We start from the raw sequence: 25,718 nt of genomic DNA on the forward strand, positions 1-25,718 counted from the left end.
CAAAGCTCCCCACTACAAACACAAAAGGAAACGGTCTACCCCACGTACAGACAACTGCTGATAGAGGGTTTTTTCCCCCATTCTTAAAAGGAACTTTGCCAAAAGATGGGCTGGGATCATAAACCATACCCTATTCTTTGTTTAATTACTTAGCTTCTGCTCTTGACTTGGCAAAACATTAAGCCTTTCATTTTAGTAAATCTATAATTAACTCCACCATGTGCTGAGTAAACATAACCTCATTTTTAATTAAACCTTAGAACAAGATGCTATAACTTGCCAGTTCTAAGGAGAAGTATCTTTCAAGTAATATGCAATAAAAAAACTAATCCTTGTCAAACACAAAACTTAAGTCTGACTTCGAGTATAACCCAAAAAGTCTTATGTAGTCAAAACATGCATTCACTAACGACAAGACCAAAATTTAAACGTGAAGAGCCATCACTTCAAATCAAGTTTCCAAGGCTAAAGTCAAACCAAACCTTAATGTCAACACAACAAAACAGAGAGATAACTTTGGCTGTGGGACTCTGAGGAATAATTCTTACAGTACATCTCACTGGATTGATATTTTTTGCAAATGATGCAGTAATCTTACACGACGAGAAAATAATTTCTTAAGAAGCAAAGGAGCTGGACTATCAGATGCATTATAAACACCAGAAACAAAGGGGAACTTTCTAATTACTCATTCATAAGCGAGAAGACTCAACATTTACTTCTGACAACTGAACTCACTCATATAGGATTAACTACAATTCTACATTATATTGAGGCAAATCTGCTGAATAAAATCTCAAAACAAAATTTAGCTACTATGAAAATGTAATGTCAACTTTAAGTCAAGCTTATACATGAACTCATGTATGAAATAATAACCACCTTCTCTTTATGCTGCAACTCTGAGATTTTTTTCAAGAAAGATCCCTGGCATTACGTATCTCCAAATGGCCCTCAAGAAATCAATTATTTAAGTGCTACAGTTAATAGCAGGAAACTCCACAAAACCTGACTTCATGTTCAAGAACTACATATAGCAGAGCCAAATAAAAGAACCAAGAAATTAGTTCAAGACAGAAGTTACGAGATTTACAGTTTGGAGAACAAAAAAACCCACTGTGCATTCCTATGAAAAACAGTGCTCAAGAGAACTTTGTAATATTCAATCTCATTCTCTCACTTATCTGCAACCCTTTTAATCAGCTCTCCTCTCAAAGACAGAGTTTCTCAGTTAGTCATTCTGATTACCACAGAATCTAGACACTGATGACTGCATTAGGCAGAAGCCGATCCACGTTATTAACCTTCTGCGGAGTATCCTCAAAACACGACTTCAAGAGAATTTCGCAAAGCATTTTCTTGCAGCCATTTTACATTATATTTGAATTTCAACATACTTATTCTGGACAATTTTTTTCCCTTCTCATCAAGTTTAGCTTAGTCATCTTTCAGCAATCCTCACAACAACTTCATGTTGCCTGACGGAAGTCCCTTTGTTTCAGTGGTAATGCACAATTAAACAAAGTGCCTTGAGGCCAAAGTACATGATTTTATCCACGGGTGACGCTGATTTGGTAGTGTTTGCTAAACACTACAAGAGTGCCACAGCACAGAAAGTGCTTTCTAATCTCCAAGGAACACAATTTCTATGCTTCACCTAATGCCCTTTTCCCCCTCATCAGTCCTGTATTGCCCGATTTCTTTGGGAAGAAAAGCTTACGTATTGATGCTGTCACCATGTATTTTCATTATTCTCCTGCACCTCCCCCATTAAAGTAACTTCTAAAAGTAGCTGGAAAATCATGATCAAACCTGAGAAACTGAGAGGTCTTCATTATGAAATTCTCACAAGTTTTATGAAGACAGGTACTTAGAGACTAAAATCTTGCCCATCACATTGAAAATAAACCACAGCACAAGCACAACCTCTGTTAGAGCCTGAAGACTGTCTATAATCAGTCTGAAGATCTCCATAGGGCCTCATTATGCACACTATTTCAATTGTTTTAAAATTAGAGTCATGCTAGATTTCCATAAGGCAAACCTTAAATAGTACAATGGAACTTAAAGGAGCACAATTGTGGAACAAAACCATTAAAAATGAATAACGAATCAACACAACGCTATTAACTGCATTGTTTCAGTTCTTAATCACAATTGAGATACGACAGAATCACTCTTAAAATATCAAATTCAATAGAAAAGTGTGGGTATTCAGACACTTAATGGCAAAATTTGCCAACCGTTCTGCAGCTGTAATGAAGACATTGTTTTAACAATTGATGAAGGCTATTACTAAGAGTATCCTACTCCTAGATATCCATGCAGCTCCAACAAAAACTGAGGGTACTTGTAACACCGGACACTGGGAAGGGAGAAACAAGAGGAATCACAAGGCCACAACTCTAAAGTAAGCTTTTTATGTGATGACATCATTATGCTGCAAATTAGCCTATCTGGTTACAAAAGGTGAATGGCAATCAGCCTTTTTGGCTTTTCTGCTGTGATAAACAGTTCACTGCCACTTGTGTGGTATGTGCGGGACTAAATCTGTAAGAAAACGAGTTTTGAAAAGTTTATTCCATAAATTACCATCACCTAATACCTGAAAGCTATTTTTTTTTAATGCAGATCTTTAAAATCTGCACAAGCTACACTGGTAGAAACTAAATTATATCTTAAATGGTTACTTATTATAAATTAAAAGCAATTACGAGCTGTCTTTCCCTAACAGTGCTGTAAAGAAAGCAGTTAACACAGTAAAATCGTGTACTGCAGTAAAATCACACCCCATCCTAGCTCATTTTATGAACTTTGCTAGCTTTCCTGACAGAAAGCTATTTAACACTATTATGAAGATTCAAGCTACCAACGTAATTAAGGGTAATAGAATTTTTCAGAACTTCCTAATTTGCTCTATTTTTTCAACTGTAGAACATAAGTTATTTTCGCAGATGAAAAGTTTTAGTTTTCAAACTCAAAAATTTTGTTATAAAGTCATCTTTGAATTCTTTGCAATTCTACAATGAAAAACTACGAAAATATGCTTGGAAGCCCTCTTCAGAAAGCTGCGTGTTTAGGAAACACTCAATGCAGTAGATTAACTCTCCAGTGGGCAAACTCTCCAGTGTAAGTGAAAGACTAATCTTTCTGACTGGCAACACTCAAGCTGTATGACATCCCATCATGTTGATAGTGACAGCATCTGCACAGACAGGATTAGTAACGACAGTAATGGCGTATGTATGAACTGATGGTACACTACCAGCAAACCAGAAAGACCACACACCACTGAATTCTCCTATTCAATAGTAGGCAACAGTAGTATTATTTCTAAGCATGCAAAATTCTTGTGCACACAAAGCTAAAAGAGCGCAGGGACACTGCTCAGTACTGAATTCTGTAAACTTGAGGAGAAATTAAATGCAGTGTGCCTATGCAGCTGATACCAGCTCCTAATCAAATGTGGTAGACACGAAATCAGCTCCTCAGTAATGTAAATTATCCTTTTGAAAGTCTTTTTAGGAACCTTTTAAAGTTAATGTGTGAAGTTTTGCAGAAAATGTGTCACTTTTTCTTTGAACAAGTCTTTCTTTCATGGTACAGCACCATAAGGTAAATTATCTTTGAGGAACATAAAGCACACTCAAGTCACTCCTTCCTTTTGAATGTAGGACATCTGAAAATTGATGGAAATTTTATTGGCCTTGGGTCATAATGTTTAACAGGTTTATCTAATTTCATTCCAGAGCATTTACATAGTCATATGAATTTCCTTCTTTCTAATCATAATCATCCTTTGACTTGTTCTTACTAAGCTTATTATGCCTAGCAAAGTACAAGGAAAGGACAGATAGACTTCTGCACCCAAAACTTCAAGGAGCATCTGCAATATATTTCTTGAGAACAAGCAATGTGAATTTCCAAACACATGAAGGCTACACTGAGAAGTTAGTTAAAATTAGAGCCAATAGCTAACCCTGTTAAAGTTAGACTACTTGTTTGAAATGGTGGCCTTAGATTTTGTCATCTTCGCAGAAAATGCAAATATGACAGAAAAAAATACTAAAAAATCAAATTAAAAATATCTAAAAATAATCATCATCATCATCTCATCTGCAAAGATGTAAGGGCCATGGAAGAACAATAATCAGTTATGTCTGCTTATCAGAGTATTTAGAAGGCCAAAAAATAAAATAATTCAAAATCTGCCTATGGCCAACTTTTACTGACTTTGTGTCACATTTACTTGAAATAAATTGTGCTTTTTAGTTCTAAACTAGCAAGACAAACATTTGTTATTTACTGTCATAGTGAGGTAGAACGGCCATAGGCAAACCTACCAGACATGTGTCTTTATAGAAAATACAAGAATAGGGCTGTTGGGCAAAAAAGAAAGAAAGGACAGACTGGAACCCGTTATATTCTGGAAAACTGGAAGAAACATCGTTTTCCCATAATGACAGTTGTCATTGCCATTTTGTGCGTTCTCATGGAAGTTCAATATTTTCCTGATACAATAGCAAAGACTGTTAAATAGACACATCTTTTCCCACTTCAGAAGCATTTTTCAGGCCTTTTCTTGACCTCAAGTACATATTGCAAGGCTTTTTTTCTAGCTACAGAGTATATTTAGTACCATACATACAATGGCAATCCCTGCCTAGTCTTTAAATGCAAGTTGTACAATGCTTCAGCTGTAAGATATGAATAAACCAGAGCAGATCAGTGTGCAAATTAAGTTCAAACAGATTTTGTCATTGCTGTAATCCCTCACACACTGGTGCTTACCTGCAGGTAAGTATTTCAGCTGGTTGTTGGCCAAGCGAAGGTGACGTAGAGATCTCAGGCGGCCAATCTCTGGACACACAATTTCGAGGGCATTATCACTTAGGTCTAGAAACTGCAGTTTAACGAGGGAGCCAATGGCTTGTGAGAGAACAGATTAAAACACCGATGTGACCCAACAGTAATATTAAAATCTTAATAGGGCTATGAGAGGATAAAAAGCCACAGTAGCTAACACCTACGTCTAAGCACATTTGGTCATATTAAAGCAGGTCTCACAACTGAATAACAATTTGTGAAAATGCTTATCTACCCAACAAACAGTGCAGCTGTCAGTGAGACAGCAAGGAGAAGTGATGTACAGAATAATGCCATTTCTAGATTCTCCTTGGATGATTCTGCTCCGAAATCACTTTTTCCATTCCTTTGAGTTTATCCAATTTATATATGCAGGAAGAGTTTAAAGTACTTGCCTGAAGTTAGGCACATAACTCTACAATTAAGACAAGGAAGAGAAACTAGTATAAATTCTTAATACTTTAGGTTTCAAATCTGTCATGATCTAAACCAGCAGCGTATTCTGCATAGCAAGCAGAAGACACTTTGGATTTTTTTTTTCTGTAGATAAGTGCCATTTAGCCTTTTCACTTTCCGCAATTAGAACTGAAGCAAACAGCATTTAGGTGCATTTAGGAATTCATTAAAAGAATTTAACATAGCATAAACAAGGTTATTATCAACTAAGAGCTACACTGGTAAGTTTGTATGAAAATATTTAATGTTTTATGGGAAAATAAAGGAAAAACAGGCCTCTTCAAAGAGGAAAAATGAATATTTTATGATTCCTGCCAGTTATTGTAAGCTGGTAGATTACTTACCTTCAGGTACAACAACTATGTTATTTGAATGAAGGTACCTGGGGGAAGGAGAAAAAAAAAAGCAGAGGACACCACCTGTTACCCTCAAGGACTTCTGCTACATAATCAGTTTGCAAAATATCCGATTTCAGACACAAAGAGCACCCTCAAAGCCATTCCTCTATGACCACAAAAGCTGTGGAAACTGTATAAACTGGCAATGGATAGGTACTTAAGTTTCACTTAAATGACAAACAAAAAATTCACTATTAAATGATTAACATAAAAATAGAAGAGAATTACATACAATCCTTTACAACAAAACTTTCACAGTTACAATAATAGCAGGCTTTAGTGTTGAGTCTTAAGAGGAAAACAAAAAGGAAAAACAAAAACATAAATAGAATAACCAAAATGAGCCATATTTAATCACCAGGTTATTCCACACTAAATACTGGGCAAGAAAAGTAAATAGCTCAAATCATATATACAAGTTATATGATTATAAACATTTTCCCCTACACTCTTAGACCATTACTGACTGATGAAACAAGTACACCATCTACTTACTGCAAGTGGGGTTTTCAAACTTAAGAGTACTTTTTTCAAAGAAAAACCCAATGTTTCAAAGAAAAACCCATGGTTTTAGGCTACTGCGTGGCCCAATCTCTCACTAAGAATACCCAGCACCCTCTGCTGGAGCACTTCTAGTATTACGAGTAACATAAAAAACCCACAAGATTTTACATACTAGTTCTCAATCAATATTGCTGCAAATGAAATAACAGGTCTTGTAGAAAAATAACAGTAACAAGTTTTCAAATCTTGATATCCAATTGTAAAGACACACAGGAAGTCAATGTCCAAGTGCTTAGCCACACATGGAAATTATCTGTACAGTGTTACTATTCCGGCTCTATTCAGGCAGTATTTCCTACAGCAGAAGCCTGTCTCTTTGAGGAGATGCAGGCAGAACAAGAAAGACATGAACATTTCAACTGCATGGAGCATCTAGGCCTTCTGGTTTTCTTTAAAAACATTTAAAGTTTACTAAAAATGTAACAAACATATGGATAGCAGATATGTCTATAGGAATATGTATATCAAACCTCAGGATGAGAATTCTCCTACTCATTTCAGCTGCAACTCCTGAAAACACTTGCGAACTATTTCACTCAGGCTAAATGAGCTCAGTGTATGTTATGAGGATCTACACCTAATATCCCAGCATGCTGGGATACAACATATAAAGAAACAGACAATAGTGAAGTTTTAAAAATATGTAAGTGAAATTGCTTAAGGATACAACTTGCAAGAAAATCAGTTCAATTTGTCTTTCAAAATTTAAAGCTACTGCAACAAATTATTCTTTAAGTAAATCTTTATTTTGTGGTCTTTCTCTGCCAACAAAACATTTCTCACTGTCTGATCAAACATTGACTTGTACTGCTAGAGCTACACAAACCACAAGCCCACTGCAGCTCTCTCTAGACCATCAGAATGTGTGGGGTAATGATGGCACAACTAAACCTGCTGAACCCTAAATAATGAGGTTTGACTCCTACAATTCGGTGTTTGTAAGAGATGACTAAGCTGTAATTTATACAGGTTTTCCTAAAAGCACCATCAGATAACACGGAGATTTCCTGATACCCCATGGCAAATCATTAAATACTAAGTATATCAAATACAAAAATATTTATTTTACTGCTTCAGAGCATAAATATATTCTCAGGCATGATGAGACAAGACTGTCTCTCAAGCAAGTCAGAGACTGCAGTGACCTACAAAATAGTTCAATTATACTGTGGTCATGTGTACCAGAAAGGTGTGGTTTCAAGGGCCAAATTAAGATGACAAGATCAGACATCTGAATGCATTAGACTGCTCATATACACACCTCCTGCTGCTTGGAGCTTTCCATTAAATAAACAGAATCAATGGTCCATCACTTACTCAACTGAAAGTGAGCCAAAGGAGTTAAAAGGGAAAAAGGGGATGGCCCTTTTAACATCCCTACACCAATCCTACCATAGAAAGAAATAATAACCTTACAAGAAGAAAAGGGAAGGGAAGGAAATGTTGACTGAGGGGCTTACAGCTTAAAATTAATAGCCGTGATAATAGAGTTCATGCGACATCCATTCTTTGGACAAGACTGGATAAACTGCTCTACTTATAGCAACCACCATGATATAGTTACTACCCTACCTGATCATTCCTGCTCCTGTTAGACAATCTGTGCCTTGCTTCCAAAAGAACTAATTACTACAATCAGCAAGACTAAGATCATAATACCCCTAGGTAGCTGGGGTGGAAATGAGCAACTAGGGATGGGCTGGAGGCAGTAACCTGTTATTCTAGGTCTGTTACAACCACCTAACCATTGCATTTTGAGGTTCCAGTGCTTTATCAGGGTGACAGCACTGTACACAGGAGTTGGGTGTCAAGTATTTTTAACTTCAGCAGTGTAGATATTTGTATAAAAGCTCTTGTTACACAATAAAAAAGAAATTGTAAAAAATACTAACATGGGACTCAACACATCTGGATATACCTCCTTTAAACCACCAAGAAATTACCCATTCTTGCCCTCCAAGAAACCCTTCACACTTAAAGAGGTAGCTTAGGTACAAGCAATACATTCTAGAATTATTTTTAAGATAGGATGGATCAGAATAATAAAAATATATTAAAACTCCTACGCAAACTCACAATTCCACGAGGTTTGGAAGCTTCTGTGCAAGGTTTTCTGGCTGAAAAAGAGTTAGACATTTTTAGGTTTCAAAACAAAACACAGACACACACACGCATTGTGTACCCAACTCATTTTAATAACCATACTAAAGCACATCAGCAGCAGAAAAAATGGCAACAAGGAGCTTGCATACAATACCCTATTTCCACACCACTGCATGTTCACCATCAGTGCAATGTGGGTTATAGCAAGGGTAAGCAAACAGAACTACAGCCTCAAAGTGACATCAACATGTTGTCAACCAAAAAACAGTCGGACTTCTGAGGCTGAAAAGATGGATTACCAGAACTTCACTTTTGAAGTATATCAAGTGAGTTGAAGCCAAGAGACCACTACGAAGCTGCAGCCTTTACAGACCTGAAGCAGAACAAGAACTATCCAAGTTGTCTACCCATAATGTATTTTATTTTGTAATGCTTCTACACTGGGAAGTGACCTACCAACTTTGTGTCGCTTAATCAACTACCACCAAGGCAGAAGTGCTGAATCCAAACTAGATTTCCTTATTTGCACATTCACATGCATATCATTTTCTAACTGCTAACTGATCCTTAGCTGCAGTTTTTTCTTGATGGCATTTATAACCATGAACATACATCACAAGATCAGCTTCACAAATTTTACATGTCATGCGGTAACCATATCAAAATTATTCAAGGTTAAGAGTTCTACTGCATAAGAAATCTATTTTAAACAATGATATGTTTTACTGGAAGCTTTTACAATACACATGTTGAGAAACAAATTAATTTTAACAGCAGCTCAATCACATGGTTAATTTTGTTAAAAAAAAACTAGCAATTTTCCCTGTCATTTAAATTTAAGGTATATTGTTATCTAAAATACTTTGTGCTTATAAATTTATTATTAAGTAATAGGCTAAGCTGAAGAAGTAATATCATAATATTTTCATGTAGCAAACATGCCACATCCTAGGCCCGAGTACAAAAAGGAATTTAACTATGGAGCAGCAGATAAGGGCTCTGTTGACGTCAAGACCCAAGGAACAGGCTGCATCTGATCAGTTGTTGCCACCTACTGGAAGGTTTCCTACAGTACATTGATCTCTGTACAGAATCTTACTCGGTCAAAGAGAAAAGCTTAAGCTAAGAAAATATGCAACGACTGCAACACAGTCAAGCACAAAAAGTTCAAGCTTTAATTTAATAAGAGGGAACGTTAAAAAACAGTCACTCTGTTAGTATAGGGATACTAAACCGAATCACAAACTATTTTCACATTATACTCCTGCTTTAAGAGAGCTAACCTTAGAAGAGAGACAACTTGACAGTTCAGCAAGTCTATAACAGAACTTCTGCTTATCTTCTTAAATACAATAACAGCGGGTCTGAGTCAAAGTTGCTCAATGCAACGTTCTACAACAAAGCTATTCACAATCCACAAACTGAGAGGTAAAACTAACTCTGGTCTCTACTGCTGACATGACAACAAACAATGAGAAATGAATCACCAATTCTGCCACCAGTTTGTCTCGCCCTCACACCCACTGGATACTTCTCAGAAAGTGAAACTGCTGATGTGTCTGATCAGGAAACCATCACATATTCTGAGTCAGTAAATTAAGAATAATTGTTCTTTGATATCACTAGATCATGCTTTTGACAGTGCCATCAAGGCAAGCACGTATTTCCTTTTAATAGATGGGGAAATAGGATTACTGTAAGGCTAATGGCATAAAACATTAAATGAGAAGTTGAAAGACCTGATGCTGGGACATGGGTGGGCTCTATAGCTTCTTGATACACTCACATTATGTCAGGGCCCTCTATCATTTCCATCTTGCCAATGAAGATACAAAGAAATTTTTCTAGGCAAGTTACCTGTAAATTCTGTCAGTGTAACTATTCCAGATGTTTTCATAAAAGCCATCTGTTAAGGACTAAAGCCATTTTAGAAGAGCAAAGAAAACAGCTGATTCAGCCAACATTTTTCAGAACTCTGAAGGAATTAATCGGTTGGACAAAAGTACCATCTGACTTTAAAAAAATATGATGCAGATTTAGTTTTGATGACTGCTAATAATTCATATTCAATTTAAAGTATTTCTTGATGACCTAATACTCATCATACTGCATAGAAGCAAAGAAGCAAAAGGCTGAACCATCTCCTTTCAATAACTTACTTGTTTTCAAGATGATACCCTCCCACAATGTAACTATCTTACTACTTCTTTACTGAAACCGAGAGTATTATTTGTCCTACCAGCAGTGGACATGAAAAAAATCATTATGAATAGATTCCTTTGTAAAAATACTGATGATTTCTGCTCTCCCCTATTACTCCTCTTCCATCCTTTTTCCCCTTTCTCTTCTATTTCTGCAAGAGAAATTAGCCTAAATCTCAACCTTCTCTTATAGGGCATGTCCTCTAAAAATCCCTTGTTGCTGTTTTCTAGGTTCTTTCCAATTTACCTAGGTTATTCGTAAGTATGAAACTCCAGGCTCAATCTTTGTCCCAGCTTATGCTTTAATGGTGTCCAATAATTATTTCCTTCTGCTTTTAATGGAGAATGAGAAATTTTCTAATTTCCAAAAAACATTGCCTTTTTTTGTACCATACTGCTGACTTGATAGATTTTGGTCCACTACAACTTCCAACATCTATTCTGCTGAACAGAAGCTCCATGAATGAGACCAAATTTTGTTTGCCTAGTTCCTAACTACAGTGCTATGCACTTGAAGGAGATTCCATCAAGTAATATTATGAGCAAGTTATTCCATCATTTTGAATCCTAATGCTCTACTTCATGCTGTTTGCAAGTCACTTTATGTAGGATCTACATAAAGTTTTGTTTCATTTCCATAACTATAATACCAAACAGCATTGGGTGAGAGCTGCCTTCCTCATTTGATACATCTTCTGTTGACAGTAACCATTAATTACTCTTATGGCATCTTACATCTCTGATGGCTGACAATATTAACAGACATTGAGAGGAAATTGAGTTAAACTGTTAACTTGCAAGACTTAGTTTTGGTTTCTAATTTATAATTACTTGGAGAAAAATGAAAGCAGGCTCTAACACATGCATGCAGAAAAGTTACATGCAAAACTCTCCTTATGATTCTTTCATCCTCTGGGCAGTGCAAACTTCATGAACCTTACCACAAAAATAATCACTGAATTTTACAAAGCATCAAAGCAGAACTGTTCACAGTCTTTGGTCAATTTTTAAAGCAGCCTTAATGCATAACCACGAATCCTATCCTCCCGTTAAATTATTAACCAAAGGACTTGCGCAAAATCAAAAGTGCAGTACATGCACACTTAAGTCACTTATTCAAGGGGAAGAAAAACCATAAAATTTTCAGAGCCTTTTCAGCTTTTGACCCGTAAAGTAAAACCCTTATTGAGGATTTCCAATGCATTGCAGGGAAAACTTTAAACACCACTCCTTAAACTTGAGTACTGAACTTTTTCTAGGGAGCACTGAAAAACATAATTTTGGTGAATTTTAAGTATTCAGGACCGCCAGCTCCTCTGCCCTGGCTATTATTTTATCTATCATACCAGCCCAAGGTAATAAAAAGCAAAAAAACTTAATTATTTGGACACTTGAGCCTATCAACAGCGCCAAGTTTTGACCCTCTGTAGAGAATCTTACCAGCTCAGAATGTCTCATACAGTTATTTAACTACCCCACACTGAATTCTGAGATTACAGCATTCATTCAGGGTAAGACTTTCTTCAGTTCAAGGAAAAAAACAAAACAAGAAGACATCACAGAAAATCCCACAACCCTGAAATTAAATGTTTTCTTTTGTATTTTTCTCTTATCAACAGCAGCCCCTAGCATGACCACTAATGTGAGCAAAAATTTATAGCAGTTAAAAAATAAACCCCAAAACAATAAACTTCACCAGAAAACCCTCAGCAGATCTTCAAAGAGCTTCAACTGAGTAACCATAAAATGTTGTAAGCTTTCATTTATTCTCTACATTACCTATGCAACTTTAAATGTAATATAACCAAATACTTATATTTCACGATTGATGACATTCAGGATCAGAATTGCTGTTAGATTATTATGATTTGTAAATTATCTTGTTTTTTGTGTTTCAAAACTCAGAATTCCTAAACATACACACAGTAAACGTTACAATAAAGAGGTGGTCGTACCAGTGTGGTCAGGGAATTTCGTTTCATATAAAGTCTCTCCAAGTACTGCAGCCCCTCATCTTTCAGTAACTCCAAAGGGAAGTGATGGAGATTTCGATAATTTAAGAACAAGTTCTTGTGCCTTTCCAACTTTGCCTCAGAGATTGTTTTACATAGTTCTGATGCCATGACTAAGCAGCACATCTAGTGCATCGCATCTTCTGAAAGCAAACCCATTTCTAGGAGACAAAAAGAGAAAAAAAAAAACAAACAAAACATTATCCAGGTGTATGTCATGAGTTCTTCTGTGGCGAGAGTTAGTCATTACATATTATCTGATAATTTACCTAAACACACTTATTCCAATTAATACATAAATAAAATACCCAGAACATCCACATCACAAGATACGCTAGAAGCAAGTCTCTGACTATTTTCTGGATGAGATGAAGTTTTAACATGTTATCAGACTAGCAATAACAAGAGTTTAAGGTATATATAATGCTTTCTTCCATCCATTTTCACTAGACCTTTCAGATTTTATATTATCTGAAATTCAGATAATAAGAAGTCGCCGCTAGAGTATAAGGAAACCTCTCTCTATTAACCATTACTGATGCCCTGCACCTATTTATTCTGTGAAGCATCCTGAAAGAAGAATCCATAGATAAGAAAAATACACCATTTACAAGAGAAGGATTTATCAAGTGGCTAAAATGGCTTTAAGTAGCTTGTAAGGAGAATGACAAAAGTTTGTTAACCTTTCCTATATAAAACTACTGGAAGAATTTAATCAATTGGAAGAGATACTGGGGAGGGCAGCCAGTAAGGCCATTTTAAAACAATAAACTAATATATGAGAAATGCAAAATTTCCAGGAAGAAAATTTATAGGTAGATGTGACAGCAGATTTTCAGGTCTCTACTAAAAACAAAACCAGAAAGAACTAAACGTCAAGCTTTAGCTGACAATTTCAAATACAGAAAATAAAAGTAATGAACACAAATTAAAAATTAACTTAAACTCTACTTTATTTAGCTTGTTTTCTATGTTTAACCAAAATTCTAGTCATTATTATGTTGTCTAGATTTAGATAACAATAGTGATGCTACATCTTTTCAGCTATCTCAGAAGTCAGGAGAACATAACAAAGCCAGACTACTTATTAATTCAGAGTTACCAGTCTGCTATTGACTCGCGTGTATAAATCAATTTCCATTAATAAAAGGCAAGGAATTCTGACTTCTTCCCACCAATAACACTTTCTGGTTTAGTTCACTTTTTTAGTGAAGGAGAGATTTCTCATCGTAAGAGACATTGGAAGTGAAGGTACTGAGTTACAATTATATAGCGGTAGTTGTAAACAAAACACCTTAAACTGTCAGCTGAAAACTGATAACTAGACCATGCATGTAAATAAAACTGCTTTACCAGTTTCAGTAATTCCCTTGATTTGTGGATAAGCAGCTTCTGCCAGTGACCTATGTCCTTTTGGAAGAATACAGAATTTATTTTCTTAAAGAGTCCCATAAGCACTACTATTACTACTCACAACTTAGATGTAATATCCTGCACACCTTACTTAAGCTTATCTACAATCCAAGCCATGCTAAGATCAGTTCTGCAAACAAATGATCACCCTGTTGCGAGCTCTATATAAAAGACTAGAAAGGATCAGTCTAACTTTGGTTAAGCAGTATTTGAGTGAGAAGACCATGCTGTAATAAGTTGCCGTACACACACTGCTGGCCCTTGGCACCAGCAACATCAAAGCTCCCTTAATTCAGCAGATAGAGGAAATTAAGCCGCTACAATTTCAAACTATGCATCTGTAATCAGCATTCAAAGAATTCAAGGAAAAGCATTTGAATGTTTCATGCGCATAGTCTGAGAGTATTCATGCATTAACTGCTGCAATATAAGAAATGGTAACGGAAAGCTCATCTTCCTCTGATGCATGTTGTTTAAGGAACACTGAGAAGTCACAAAACACATCCATAAATATCTAACAGCCTTTCAACTTGTCCAGAGATGCTTTTTAGGTGTTTTGCATTTGCAGGCACCTAAAAAGAGTTCAGAGTTGTGACTCCATACGTCTATGGAGTCACCTGGGCCACACTCAGCCGTAGCACACATGAATACTCAGACACGCAAACTCACATACGCAAAACCCACTCGTAACCTACTCTATTTTGGCTCTTACTTCAAAGAAAAACCCTCCTCCCGCCACCAGCCAAACTTTTCCTCTCTAAATAATCTTTTCCCAGCGATGAGGCACAGCATTAGCTAGAAGGACGAGACATAATCGCGATCTTTAAACGTGAAAAGGGAAGATGAGGGCAGGTAATTGCCCTGCGAGGGGTCAGGTCGTTCAGGGGAGAATCCCGCCGCTCCACAGAGAATGAAGGCAGAAATAAGCCCGCACTGTGCACACGACAGGGCGCGATAGGGTGACACTGGGAGGGTACGGAGACCCCTCTACATCTGCGGGCCGCCCCCAGCCGAGGGGGGCTGCTGAGGAGAAAGGGAGCACACCGGCGGATGAGAACCCTGAGGGGCTATGAGGTGGGGCTGCGGGAGGCCGGGCCGTCCCGTCCCGGGTGTGTGGGGCCGCCACAGGCGGAGCCTGCGAGGAGGCGGCGGGAGATCCCCCCTCACAACTGAAGAGGGACCGGAGAGGAGCAGGGAGGAAACGGCCTCGGAACGGAGCGGGCGGCGAGGGCTCACTTTTATTCCTTTGCCAACAGGAGAATCTGAGGTAATCCTGCCTACACCTGCAGCCTCTCCATCGTGGACATGGGTGACATAGTTTAGTGTGAGGTGTCCCTGCCCATGGCAGGGGGGTTGGAACTAGATCTTAAGGTCCTTTCCAACCCTAACTATTCTATGGTTCTACAACATTTTTAGCCATGATGGCCAGTTTCCACAGGCTAATGAACATAAACTTGGCTTAACAAGATTCGCAGCAGTTCTGCAGGGCAGCCAAGCAGCTGAATGCAGAATACCTCAATACCTTACAGAAAGTGCTTTTTCTCTCCTATATATTCACAGAACTTCCACTTGAAACAAAGCAATGTGTGGAAAAAGCTTAAGATCCAACACAAACTATTCTATGTTTCTTTTTCTTGCAGGCTCATTTCTCTCTTTTTCAGTTCTAAATAAGGATCAGCAGAACTTAACTTGCTCATTTGTCATTTTCCTGCATTTGAAAAGCAGTAATTGATTTGGACAAGTGTATTTGCTCAGTGTTACTTGCTACTCTTTGGGGAGTTGTTTTTCTCAGATACATAGATTGGATTTTGTTGAAATAATTTGAGATGAACTAATTTACCCTTCAAAATTCCGCATCCTCCATATGTATCATACCATGCCGCACACATTATTGCTTACTGTGGTTGATAGTACTTGTCTATTTTCTCATTTCAGCATTAAACTCCAGGAAGTGGCCTGCTTGTATACCACCACAGCTTTAAAAACAGCAAGTGCATCACACTTCTTAATGTCACTTTGGTCCCACGTTATAAATATCTGAGAAATTAAAACTTAAGCATATTTCAGATCAGAGTAGAAGCTGAATTTGAGCACAGTTAGCAACACATTCCTTGGAGGGAATTCAGTGACAGATCAGCCCAAATGTTCTTCTCCAGGATATTAAATCATTGATCAGGACAGAAACTGTGTTTCTGCTTTCTTCCACTGAATTAGTGACATGAAAGATGAAGTTTTTTCTTGGGAAACCTGCTCTTAACAGAGCCAGGATACTTAATGTGTTTCTTTACACATACTTTGTAATGTGATGGGGGGTTTTGAGACAGGAAGGAGATAAGATCACTGCACTCTGGTATTTTTGATAGCAAACTTCTGTTTGTTTCTGCTCACACCAACAAAGTGGCTAAAGAGACCAGAGCACTGCTAAAGTGTCTTTGATTCTGCTGTCACAGAAACAAATTCAGCTCTCAGGGTGTGCCTTCAATGATTATAAAACATACTGCACACATGGATTCAACGTTAACTGGAGGAGCAGTTTAGGATCACCAAAACTATTAAAGATGCTAATAAAGTACCATAGGAGTTGTCAGTATTTCGGTGGGGACTTCTAAAACTGAGGATCTGAAAGATTATTTTTTTAATCTTTTTTTGTTTTCCAAGTGAGAGGATTCCTAATAGCAGTATTTAAAATGCCTTCTCCCTGCTGATAATAATGTTTATGATTCCTTCCAGACTGCTCTTCAGAAGAATGAGATGAACTGTTCCTTGCCAAGGCAAACATCCTCACCCACCTCAACTGCGTTACATTTTTCTTGCTTGTTCCAGAGCTGTACCAGGTTCATATGAGCTGTATAGTGCCAGTTACCTTGTAGCTTTATGATAACCACAATAATTTCTAATATGATTTGAATGTTCACACATCACTTTATCTTGCTCTTTCCTCCTGAAGCAGTCATTCAGGATTCTTTTCATTGCCTTGCGTAGGCTGCATTCATCACACTCATTCATTCTCTGTTTTTTTTATCCTTGACCAATGCCATCACAATCTCCCAGACTTGTGTCATCAAATTCTGTTCAGTGCCTCTAAAAATTACTGCTCTCTCAGATCTGTAAGCTGATCTCTGAAGCTCTGATCCTGCACAGCACAGGTGTACAGTCCTCTCTGTGTAGTCACAAGGCTAAAAATGATGAGCAGAGCAAGGGGCATTGGAATCTGATCTTCCGTTAAGTGCTTGCTCATGGTTGCCAAGTCATTCCCATTTAGCAAGTGGGAATAGTGGGATACTCTTTGCTTAACTAGGTTTTTACTGTTTCCTTATCCCAGCTTAATTCTTAATTTGTGCTTGTGAGAACAAGGAACAGAGGGGCTTGAAATTTAAATCAAACTCGGAAGGATGACTGATCTGATGTGTGCACACATAAAGAAATTAATAAAACTTGTTTTGATGTGCAACTTTGAAGAAGTAGGTCTATTTGAGTAGTCTGCAGTTGCTGGTGTCTTGAACACTGACCTTCAATTGGTTTACTGGAACAAATGGGCAGAGGTCCACCAGTGATCCCTTCTTGGTGCCAAACTTATACAAGCCAGGTGAATGTAGTGTGAGTAAAAACATATAATGGTATCAGATTTATCACACAAGGCATATATTTGAGGCTAACAACTTTGGGAAGATACAGTCAGAAATACCTTACATATAGTAAAGCTTTATACAACCATTTTCTTTTGTTTTGCCGAGTGAAACATGAAGAAATTCTTTCTATTGAGGTTTTTGTGACAGAAGTCCCAGCTCTCAGTTTTGCAGAACTCAAGATACCCAAAATGTCTTAGTGAGCTTTTGAATTTGAGTTCTGAACATACTGAGGTTCAGAATCCCTAATAATCATGGGTGAGTCTTTCCCACCCAGTACTGTGGATACCATTTACCTTGCATCATGTGCATTAAATCAAACATTTTAAATTTGGATTATGCTAAAATTATTCACTGAGCAATTAAAGGTCAGTTTTCAGCAGCAGGAAACTTCAGTGTGACTGATGCATGACAGGAAAAGAGTGATTCTCCTTTAAGGTCAGACAACTAGCAGGTATTTTTAACCTTTGCTCTTTAGCATGTTAACCAGCAGTACAAGATGGGACTTCTTGGACATCACTGTGTTCTGAGAATTACTGAAGAAGAACCACTAAATACTAAGCTCATGCAGCTGCACCTGGTACAAAGAGGTCCTGTGGGTTAGAGGAATCATTTAAGCACAAGGAATCAATAGATCAATCAACAGGTGCAGTTTTGGCTTTCTTTAGGTCCTGCTTACAGAAGGGTTGGTGGTTACTAGAGGTTAATATACGACATGCACAAATGTGGAAAGCAGTAGTAACCCACTGGGCTGTCTGGTACATCTGCCAGGTCTTGCAGCTACTGAACTTCTTTCCCAGTCAGACAGAAGAATCTGTTTAATCCATGCTTGGGATGCTTGAAATGGTCTAGGAAAATGGCAGAGCTCTCCCTTACGTGGCAGGATTCCAGCATGGGGGATCTTTTCTTTCCATAGGAGGGTTTTCAGCATTACACATACATTCATTGATTTGTCTCTTGTATCAGGAAGAAATAAGCACCCTAAAATGTTCTGGTTTTACTAATGGAAAAAGAATCCATTCTCCAGAAAGTCCTGGCTCTTCTTAGGAGGTCCTTCCTAACTTCCAATTAGGAACTTTGGTGTAGTGATGAATTTGAGTGGAATAAAGTTATAATGACTCATCACAGTATTGCTAACTTCAATTCCGCAAACCTTTTCCTTGCAACTCCGGCTTCTGCAGCAGTACCAAAAACTGGAAGGCAGATGGAGCTCCTGCATGCTGATTGCCAACATGTCGGTATTTATAGACAGTCATCCACCTTTGACTTAAGTATTTTCATTTCCAGTTTCTTTGTCATTGATGTTAAGCTTTAACTGACTCATTTTTCAGTGACACAGTAATGCTGGTGAAAAAGCTCATTTTAAAGAAAATTCCTTGTACTGCCCTGTATGGTTTAAATCAGCATTGTTCAAAATAGAAGCTTTTAAAACAGTCTTGTCGCCTGATAGACTGTTGGGCTGAACTCATTTTTTGAGGGAAATTTCCCGGTAAACACATCGGTTATATTGTGGAATAGATTTCCTAAGAAGTAATGGAAAGTACTAGTAATTTGGACTGTTTGAATGGAATAACCCTAACAGAGGATAAGTGAGCACTGGATTTTGACCCTGACCATGCAGTTTGTGCTTATTCTAAATTCCCACTGATGTAATTAATCTCAGTGGAAAAAGAACAATGTCACACTGACTGCCCCAGAAACCAAATTCCTCTGTTAATGTGCTCAGCACATATAACAATAGGCAGAAACAACATTTCTGCGTCTGCTCCATCAGGCAGTCTCAATATGGCATAACCACAAAGGACACAGCCAGCTCTCCATGGCTTATTCAATTGTTAGTTCTTCTTTAATGACTGCTGAAGGTGCATGAAGCTGACACAGAGATATTTTGTGTTGCCTCTTGTTGACAAAATAATCAAGGCTTTAAAATTAATTCCAAATCCATTAATGAATAAAATTTTGTTTCTCTTTTGGAATTCACTTCATAAAACTCCTTCAATTTGACTGATTTAATTCAAGTAAAACCACTTAAAATATTATCTCCAGTTTTGCTTCACTTTAAACCAGAAAATTAGTAAAACTTACATAGCAAACTTAGACAGTACATGGATGTTTATTAATTTCAGGATGCAAACGGCATGAAATGCTCTTTGGTCTATTTTTATATGACCTCAATAGCATTATTTTTTACTACCGCCCTCTGCTGTCATTGAGGCTATATGAGGGTTGTTTCTCCATCTTTCTGCCTGGCCCAAGATGTGGTTTCTTTTCATCTTCACTTCCCTTCAGTTCAACCCACTGGTTTTCTGAGTTTGTGATAATTGTCAAAAGTATTCCCAATGATTCGCTGGATCTCAGCAGACCAAAAGCTGTTATTTATTCACCTGAAAACAGTGGGTTTAAGCTTATTATGAAGCTGTTCCTACTTCCAAATACCAAACTTCTAATTCTTTAATGTGACTATTGATGTCTAATGTCAGTTTCTTTCTCCTCTCTTAGCCTTTTATTTTTCTGAGGGAAAGTCCCACAGTCTTCTATGAGTCAGAACAACATTGTATGTTGTAGAGAGGCCCCATATGGTCAGTAAAGCTCCTTTGTTCCTATAAATTTACTTTAAAACTTTAATAAAATATTAAATCCTTTTACTCTGGTCCACACAGTTCCATAATTTTAGTACTTGTAAGCTTGAAATGGAAGTGTGTCGCATTTGTTTTTTCATTACAATACACATACTTGAAATAACATATTTTCATCTATTTATGAGATGTTTATGTTTCTTATGGAAAAGTTCCAGGTGAGGTTCCAAATATCTTCATTGTCTAAGAGTGACCATTTTTGTCATTTCATTCTGCCATTCATATCAAAGGGTGTTAACTCTGTGGCCTGTTACATTATGATAGAAACGAGGCAGGTGGTGAGCTATTTTTCATTCCAAGTGAATATAAATAGTGAAGAGGGGAAGTGTCATGTATACACAGCTCTTTGATTTATGCAAGCATATTGTGGAACCTGTTATAGTTAAGGCAGAATCTTCTGTTCTTGAGACCAGAGGGAAATTCACTTTTAGAGAGCTTGAAAGGTTTCTCCTTTTCACAGAAACCATCCATCTGGTCACAGCTGGGGTCTGACCTTTCTTTCTATTGAACACACCAGGAATAGCTTAAATATATGCCTGGATGTTGCACGTATTGGGGACAATCTCTTGGTTTTGAGAGCAAACCAGAAAAGTCGACAGATAATCTGTTTTCTTGTTGTGCTCTGTGTATCCTTTCAGAAATTGCTCATGTGAATTCCTGAGCACTTTGTTACTGGGAAGTCTAAGCTTAAAACAGGTTACAAGTCATGCCATAATTGGGCTTGAGGAGGCTCTTATGTAGTGCAGTAGTGTCTGCCTGGCTTATGTACTTTGTGTGAGTCCTTACCTCCTTCCTGGTTTTGTCCCATTTGCATTACAACATTAATAAAGACCTTTCTAAATTATAAAATTGTGGCATAATACTAGCTGCCAGCTCCCATTTTCTTTAATGTAAGTAAGTAGTATTTTGGACAATATGGCATTGTGTCTGCCACCCGCTCTGCTCCTAAGGAACTATTCCAGACCATATGTCTGTAGTTTGGTAACATATTCTGTTTGACAAAAGGAGCTAATTTAGCCTCCATTCGAAATCAGAAATGGTGACTCACAGTAACTTCAACGGACTATAGACACTCACACTGAAACTATTTCTCCTTTTTTTACCAATAGCATAGGAAAAAGAGTTAGATGCCTTTTACTATGCTCCAGGGATTAATACCCCATAATTCTGGACAGTGAAGTAATTAAAACCCATTTAGTGACCTAGCGCTTTTAGAGACCTAGAGCTTTTAGCATTGGAAGTCATGGGCAATGAGTTCCAGTTTCTTAAATATGCATTGATATACTTAGAACAGCTATTCTCTAGTGAGTGATGGCACCTTTATAACAGTAATCCAGAGACAGCCCAATCAATTCAGATTACCAAAGAAGAACAGCTGCAACTTTATTATAATCCTTAAGTTAATACTGGTTTCTTTAATAAAATAGAAGCCAGCCAGACAACCACATACAAACCATAAAATCTGGCTACCACTGGCAATGTAAAGTGACCACCTTTGCCTGGTGGAGACTGCTCAGATAAAAGCTCAGTACCTAAAACCATATTGCTTATGCTAAGAGAAGTGCGAAGAATGCATATAGCTTAAATGAAACCCAGTTTGGTTTAGATTTTGTTGCTGGTTTAGACCATATCCATGATCTCCTAACAGCTATTTTTTTGTGGAGACAGAGGGTTGTTTAATTGGGGGTTTTGCAGGTGTTTTTTGGTTTTTTTTGTTGTTTGATTTTTTTTAATTTGAATGAATTTTCTTACTCGAGATACGCACTGTGATGAGAAATAGGTCAGTCTAAATCTGGAAAACAGGTGGATAAATGCACCACGTATTGGCCTCTACTTTATATCAGTCTAAATAGTCTTAATATACCCATCAATAAGAGGGGAAAGAGAGGAAACTGATAACATGTTGCAGTACTACGAAATGGAGAAGCCCACTTCCATGGAAGATTTATGTGGGACAGTATGCCAGCCTTTAACAGCATATGTCAAGTTTGTATGGGTTGTTGACAGGATAAGTTGTATTTTGCTGAAGAGAAGCTCAGCTCTCAATGACTTGGCCATCCCTGATGCAGAGAAAACTGTCAGTGAAGCAGATAATTTTTTCCTACTTGCATTTGTAGGTGTTCCATCCCTGACCTCTTCACCCCACGTACAGGTCTTTCAGAGAAATACAGGGTGAATGGCAAATGCTTGGTGTTTTGAAAATATTTAATCCTTTTCCTTTTGCTCCTTAAGGAAAGGACTGCACTGAAACAGTATGAAACAACTACTAAAGGTACTTTCCCTTGATGAAAGACAAAGGCAAGACAAACGCATAACAGCAATGTTGAAAGACGAGCAAAGGTAAACAGATAAAAGCAGCACAACATAAGCTCTTAGATGAGTTCTGTTCTGACCTCTGCTGCTGTTTGTTCAATACCTGGTAGAATCCAAACCTACAGAAGATACAGTATGTAAAGGAGAATTTCCTTTTTCACAAATGGTGGAGGTTATACCGTTATAGACAGAAGAACTGTCTTTCAAAGAACTAGCAATCATAGAATCCTAGACTGGTTTGGGTTGGAAGAGACCTTAAAGCTCATTCAGTTCCCACCTCTCTGCCACAGGCAGGGACATTTTCCGCTAGACCAGGTTGCGCAAAGTCCCATCCAACCTGGCCTTGAACACTGCTAGGGATGGGGCAGCCACAGCTTCTCTGGGCAAACTGTGCCAGTGCCTCAGCACCCTCACAGGGAAGATTATTTTCTCAAATATCTCATTTAAATTTGTCATCTTCCAGTTTAAAGCCACTCCCCTTTGTACTATTGCTACATGCCTGTGTAAATAGTCCCTCTGCAGATTTCTTGTCAGCCTCTTTTAGGTACTGAAGACTGCTCTAAGGTCTCCCCAGAGCCTTCTCTTCTCCAAGCTGAACAATCCCAGCAGGCTTGGGTACAAGTCCTCCTCCTTATCTAATCCTACCTGGAAAGACAGGAAGGAACCCATAATATAGCCAACATAGTGACTAAAGTTTGGCCTCCAGGATGGCATATTAATATATGAACCCTGGGTTAGAACTGTATCATGTCTGGGACTGCACTGAATCTCCAGTGGGGCACCAGCGAGAATCATTTCAAAATGGCATACAATCCAAACTTACAAGTGCAACTGATACAATTAGCAATATCTGATGACTGCAATAGCATATAAATTCTGGCTACAGATCACTATTCAGCTTTTTTCCCAGTAAACTGCAACCACACATGCAAATTGTCCACTTGAGATTTTTTAAAAGCTTTCATTTCCCGGAGCTATTTACAAATCTTAAGAGACCACAGAGAAAACTTCCTTAAAAGGGTAAGAAAAGCCACTGCTCATACTGCAGCCAGAAAACTTCCTACAGTTATTTCATCCTTCTATTGTTAGGTGGATTAAAGAGGATGAAAAAATAAAAAGATGTTTTGGACTACATCCTGAAACACAGAAATCCCATGAACAGTCATTCCAAGAGGTGAGAACTTTCTGGAAAGACTTCTATTGTCAACTGCAAAAGAACATCAGTTGTAGATGATATTAAAAGGAATGTGCTGACTTTCTTCCTTAATATTACTGATGAGAGAGGATCACACAGGTAAAGCAGCTCTCAGAACATTCTGGCCTTGAGAAATTGCAATTGAATTGCATCAATAGCAAATTGATAGTGGACAGTGAGGTAGAATATGCTGGTAACTTCATCCTTTCTAAATTCAGTTCATTTCAAAATAAGTTTTTATGTTTATACATGCTTGTAGTGGCTGACTGGTCTGCATGCAAAAAGACATAGCTGTCCCTTCTGAGGGCACTTACGAATGTTCGCATGTTATCCCTATGACTATTTTTATAAAACTTCCTAATACTCCAAAGACATACAGACCACAAATAATCATCTTCCCTAAGCCTTTAGAAGATAAGTACCTTTTCTCCCAGTTCCAAGTTTTACAGGCTGTACCGGATAACTGCTCACACTGGGTTAGGTGATTGCCAAAACAGCTCTATCAAATTCTCTTTTTTTTTTTTTCATCACAACTATTCTGGATGCACTGTCAGTTTGGAGAAGGGAAATCAATGGATGACAGTCTTGTAGTTATTTTCTACTATGCTGGCCTGCAAAATAATGATAACCTGAGGCAGATCAGCCTCACCAGGGTGGCTAGTGTCAGCTGGTGTCAGACTTTCCTAACACTTCTCCCCAGCACTGAAAAGCATTCGAGACATTTGCCTTTTGTTTATAGCCCTTTCCATAAATTATACTAATCTGAAGTAGCTTGTGAGGCAGAGAACTTCAGTGTAAACCTTTCAAGGTTGATACCAGAAACAGGGCTGCACACAGGCAGCCTTGTTTGGAATTGTTTCCCTCTCTGCATTTCAATGCTTGAGGCCTTTCCAGACTGTGTTCTCTAAAGAGCATTTGAATAGAGAGTCTGCACAACACAGCAGGCACCAGGCAGGCAGACATGTCTCTAACTCTGCTGTTCTTCCCCAAGTTGCAGTTGTCACAGCTCTGTACAAGGCTAATTGTACTGAATTCCAATGGCAGATTTGGGCCATGTTCAGTTATTTTGAAATCAGTTCTATTTGCTGTAAGGTTTCCCAATTTATATTTCATGCTTATATATGTCAGCCCTCACGCTGTGCAAAACACGTTAGTACTTTCCTTACAATTTATTATATAAATTATGGTATAGAATTTCATGGCACCTTTGATACGAACATCTAAACATGTTTCAAAACCACTACTATGCCTCATTAAGACTGTTGGGCTTTTTAAACTCATTTGAGAGATGATTAAACTAAGCTTCAGAATATTCATGGCATTTTGCTAAAAAATTGCTTATAAGTTTTAAGTGAGGATTTGGGAATAGAACCTAAATTCTTATTCACATTTCTGTCCAGAAATACCATGGTATTATACTAGACTGAGGCACTGATCATAGGTTCAACATGGATCACGTTCAATGCCATTGCTTTTCAACATTTCATTTCTACCATCAAAGTCAAACATGAAAAATATACATTCATTTTCATGAGAGAACCAGCTATAATGAATTACTTGTCACTCAATCAAATACATATTTAAATCAACAAGAGTACAGAGTTTTCATAGGAAGTGTTTATATCATTTCCCAATCAAAGCAGCTCGGCGCTGTTAACACTATGGCAGCTGCGCTTTCAGTATGTGTATTTTTCATGTTTACTTAATAAAATATCATCCTAGTCTTCAAGTCCTATATGTGCATTCACAATTCAATTATATGGCCATTTTGTTATAAAAATTAGATGTAGACATATATTTTTGCTTTACTGAAGAGCAAATAATGTGTTTTAATAAAGGCCCACTGTCTATCACTAGGATTTTAGTTCAGAAATGTTCAATGTCCCAATCAGTCAAACTGAATTTAATTTAGACATCTAACTCCCTCAGGACAGG

General features: G+C 37.7%; 1 protein-coding gene and 1 long non-coding RNA gene across 7 annotated transcripts in view; one reads left to right on the forward strand and one right to left on the reverse strand.

Annotated features, from left to right (window-relative positions):
- The window catches only part of LRRC28 (leucine rich repeat containing 28), a 50,416-nt gene extending 37,617 nt beyond the window's left edge, over positions 1-12,799 (reverse strand). For 2 of the 6 annotated variants that reach the window (XM_057414496.1, XM_057414096.1), the window contains exons 1-4: positions 12,544-12,799; positions 8,361-8,401; positions 5,667-5,704; positions 4,792-4,929 (exon numbers count right to left, since the gene is read on the reverse strand). In XM_057414496.1, coding sequence (XP_057270479.1) covers positions 4,792-4,929; positions 5,667-5,704; positions 8,361-8,401; positions 12,544-12,726 — 400 coding nt within the window. In that variant the 5' untranslated portion in view covers positions 12,727-12,799. Of the gene's footprint in view, positions 1-4,791; positions 4,930-5,666; positions 5,705-8,360; positions 8,402-12,543 lie in introns of those variants that run through there. The other 4 variants (XM_057414254.1, XM_057414165.1, XM_057414408.1 and 1 more) reach the window with 3 other exon arrangements.
- A 3,877-nt stretch (positions 12,800-16,676) lies between these two features.
- Positions 16,677-22,520, forward strand: LOC130602051 (uncharacterized). Its single transcript, XR_008972811.1, has 3 exons — positions 16,677-16,847; positions 18,118-18,910; positions 22,393-22,520. It is a non-coding gene; the product is annotated as an uncharacterized LOC130602051 (long non-coding RNA).
- The last annotated feature ends 3,198 nt before the right edge of the window (positions 22,521-25,718 follow it).

The sequence above is a fragment of the Pezoporus wallicus genome, unplaced genomic scaffold (genome assembly GCF_028554395.1).
Source record: "Pezoporus wallicus isolate ANWC-B61680 ecotype Strahan unplaced genomic scaffold, APGP_CSIRO_Pwel_v1 contig_3952, whole genome shotgun sequence".
In the NCBI taxonomy this organism is placed as follows: domain Eukaryota; kingdom Metazoa; phylum Chordata; class Aves; order Psittaciformes; family Psittacidae; genus Pezoporus; species Pezoporus wallicus.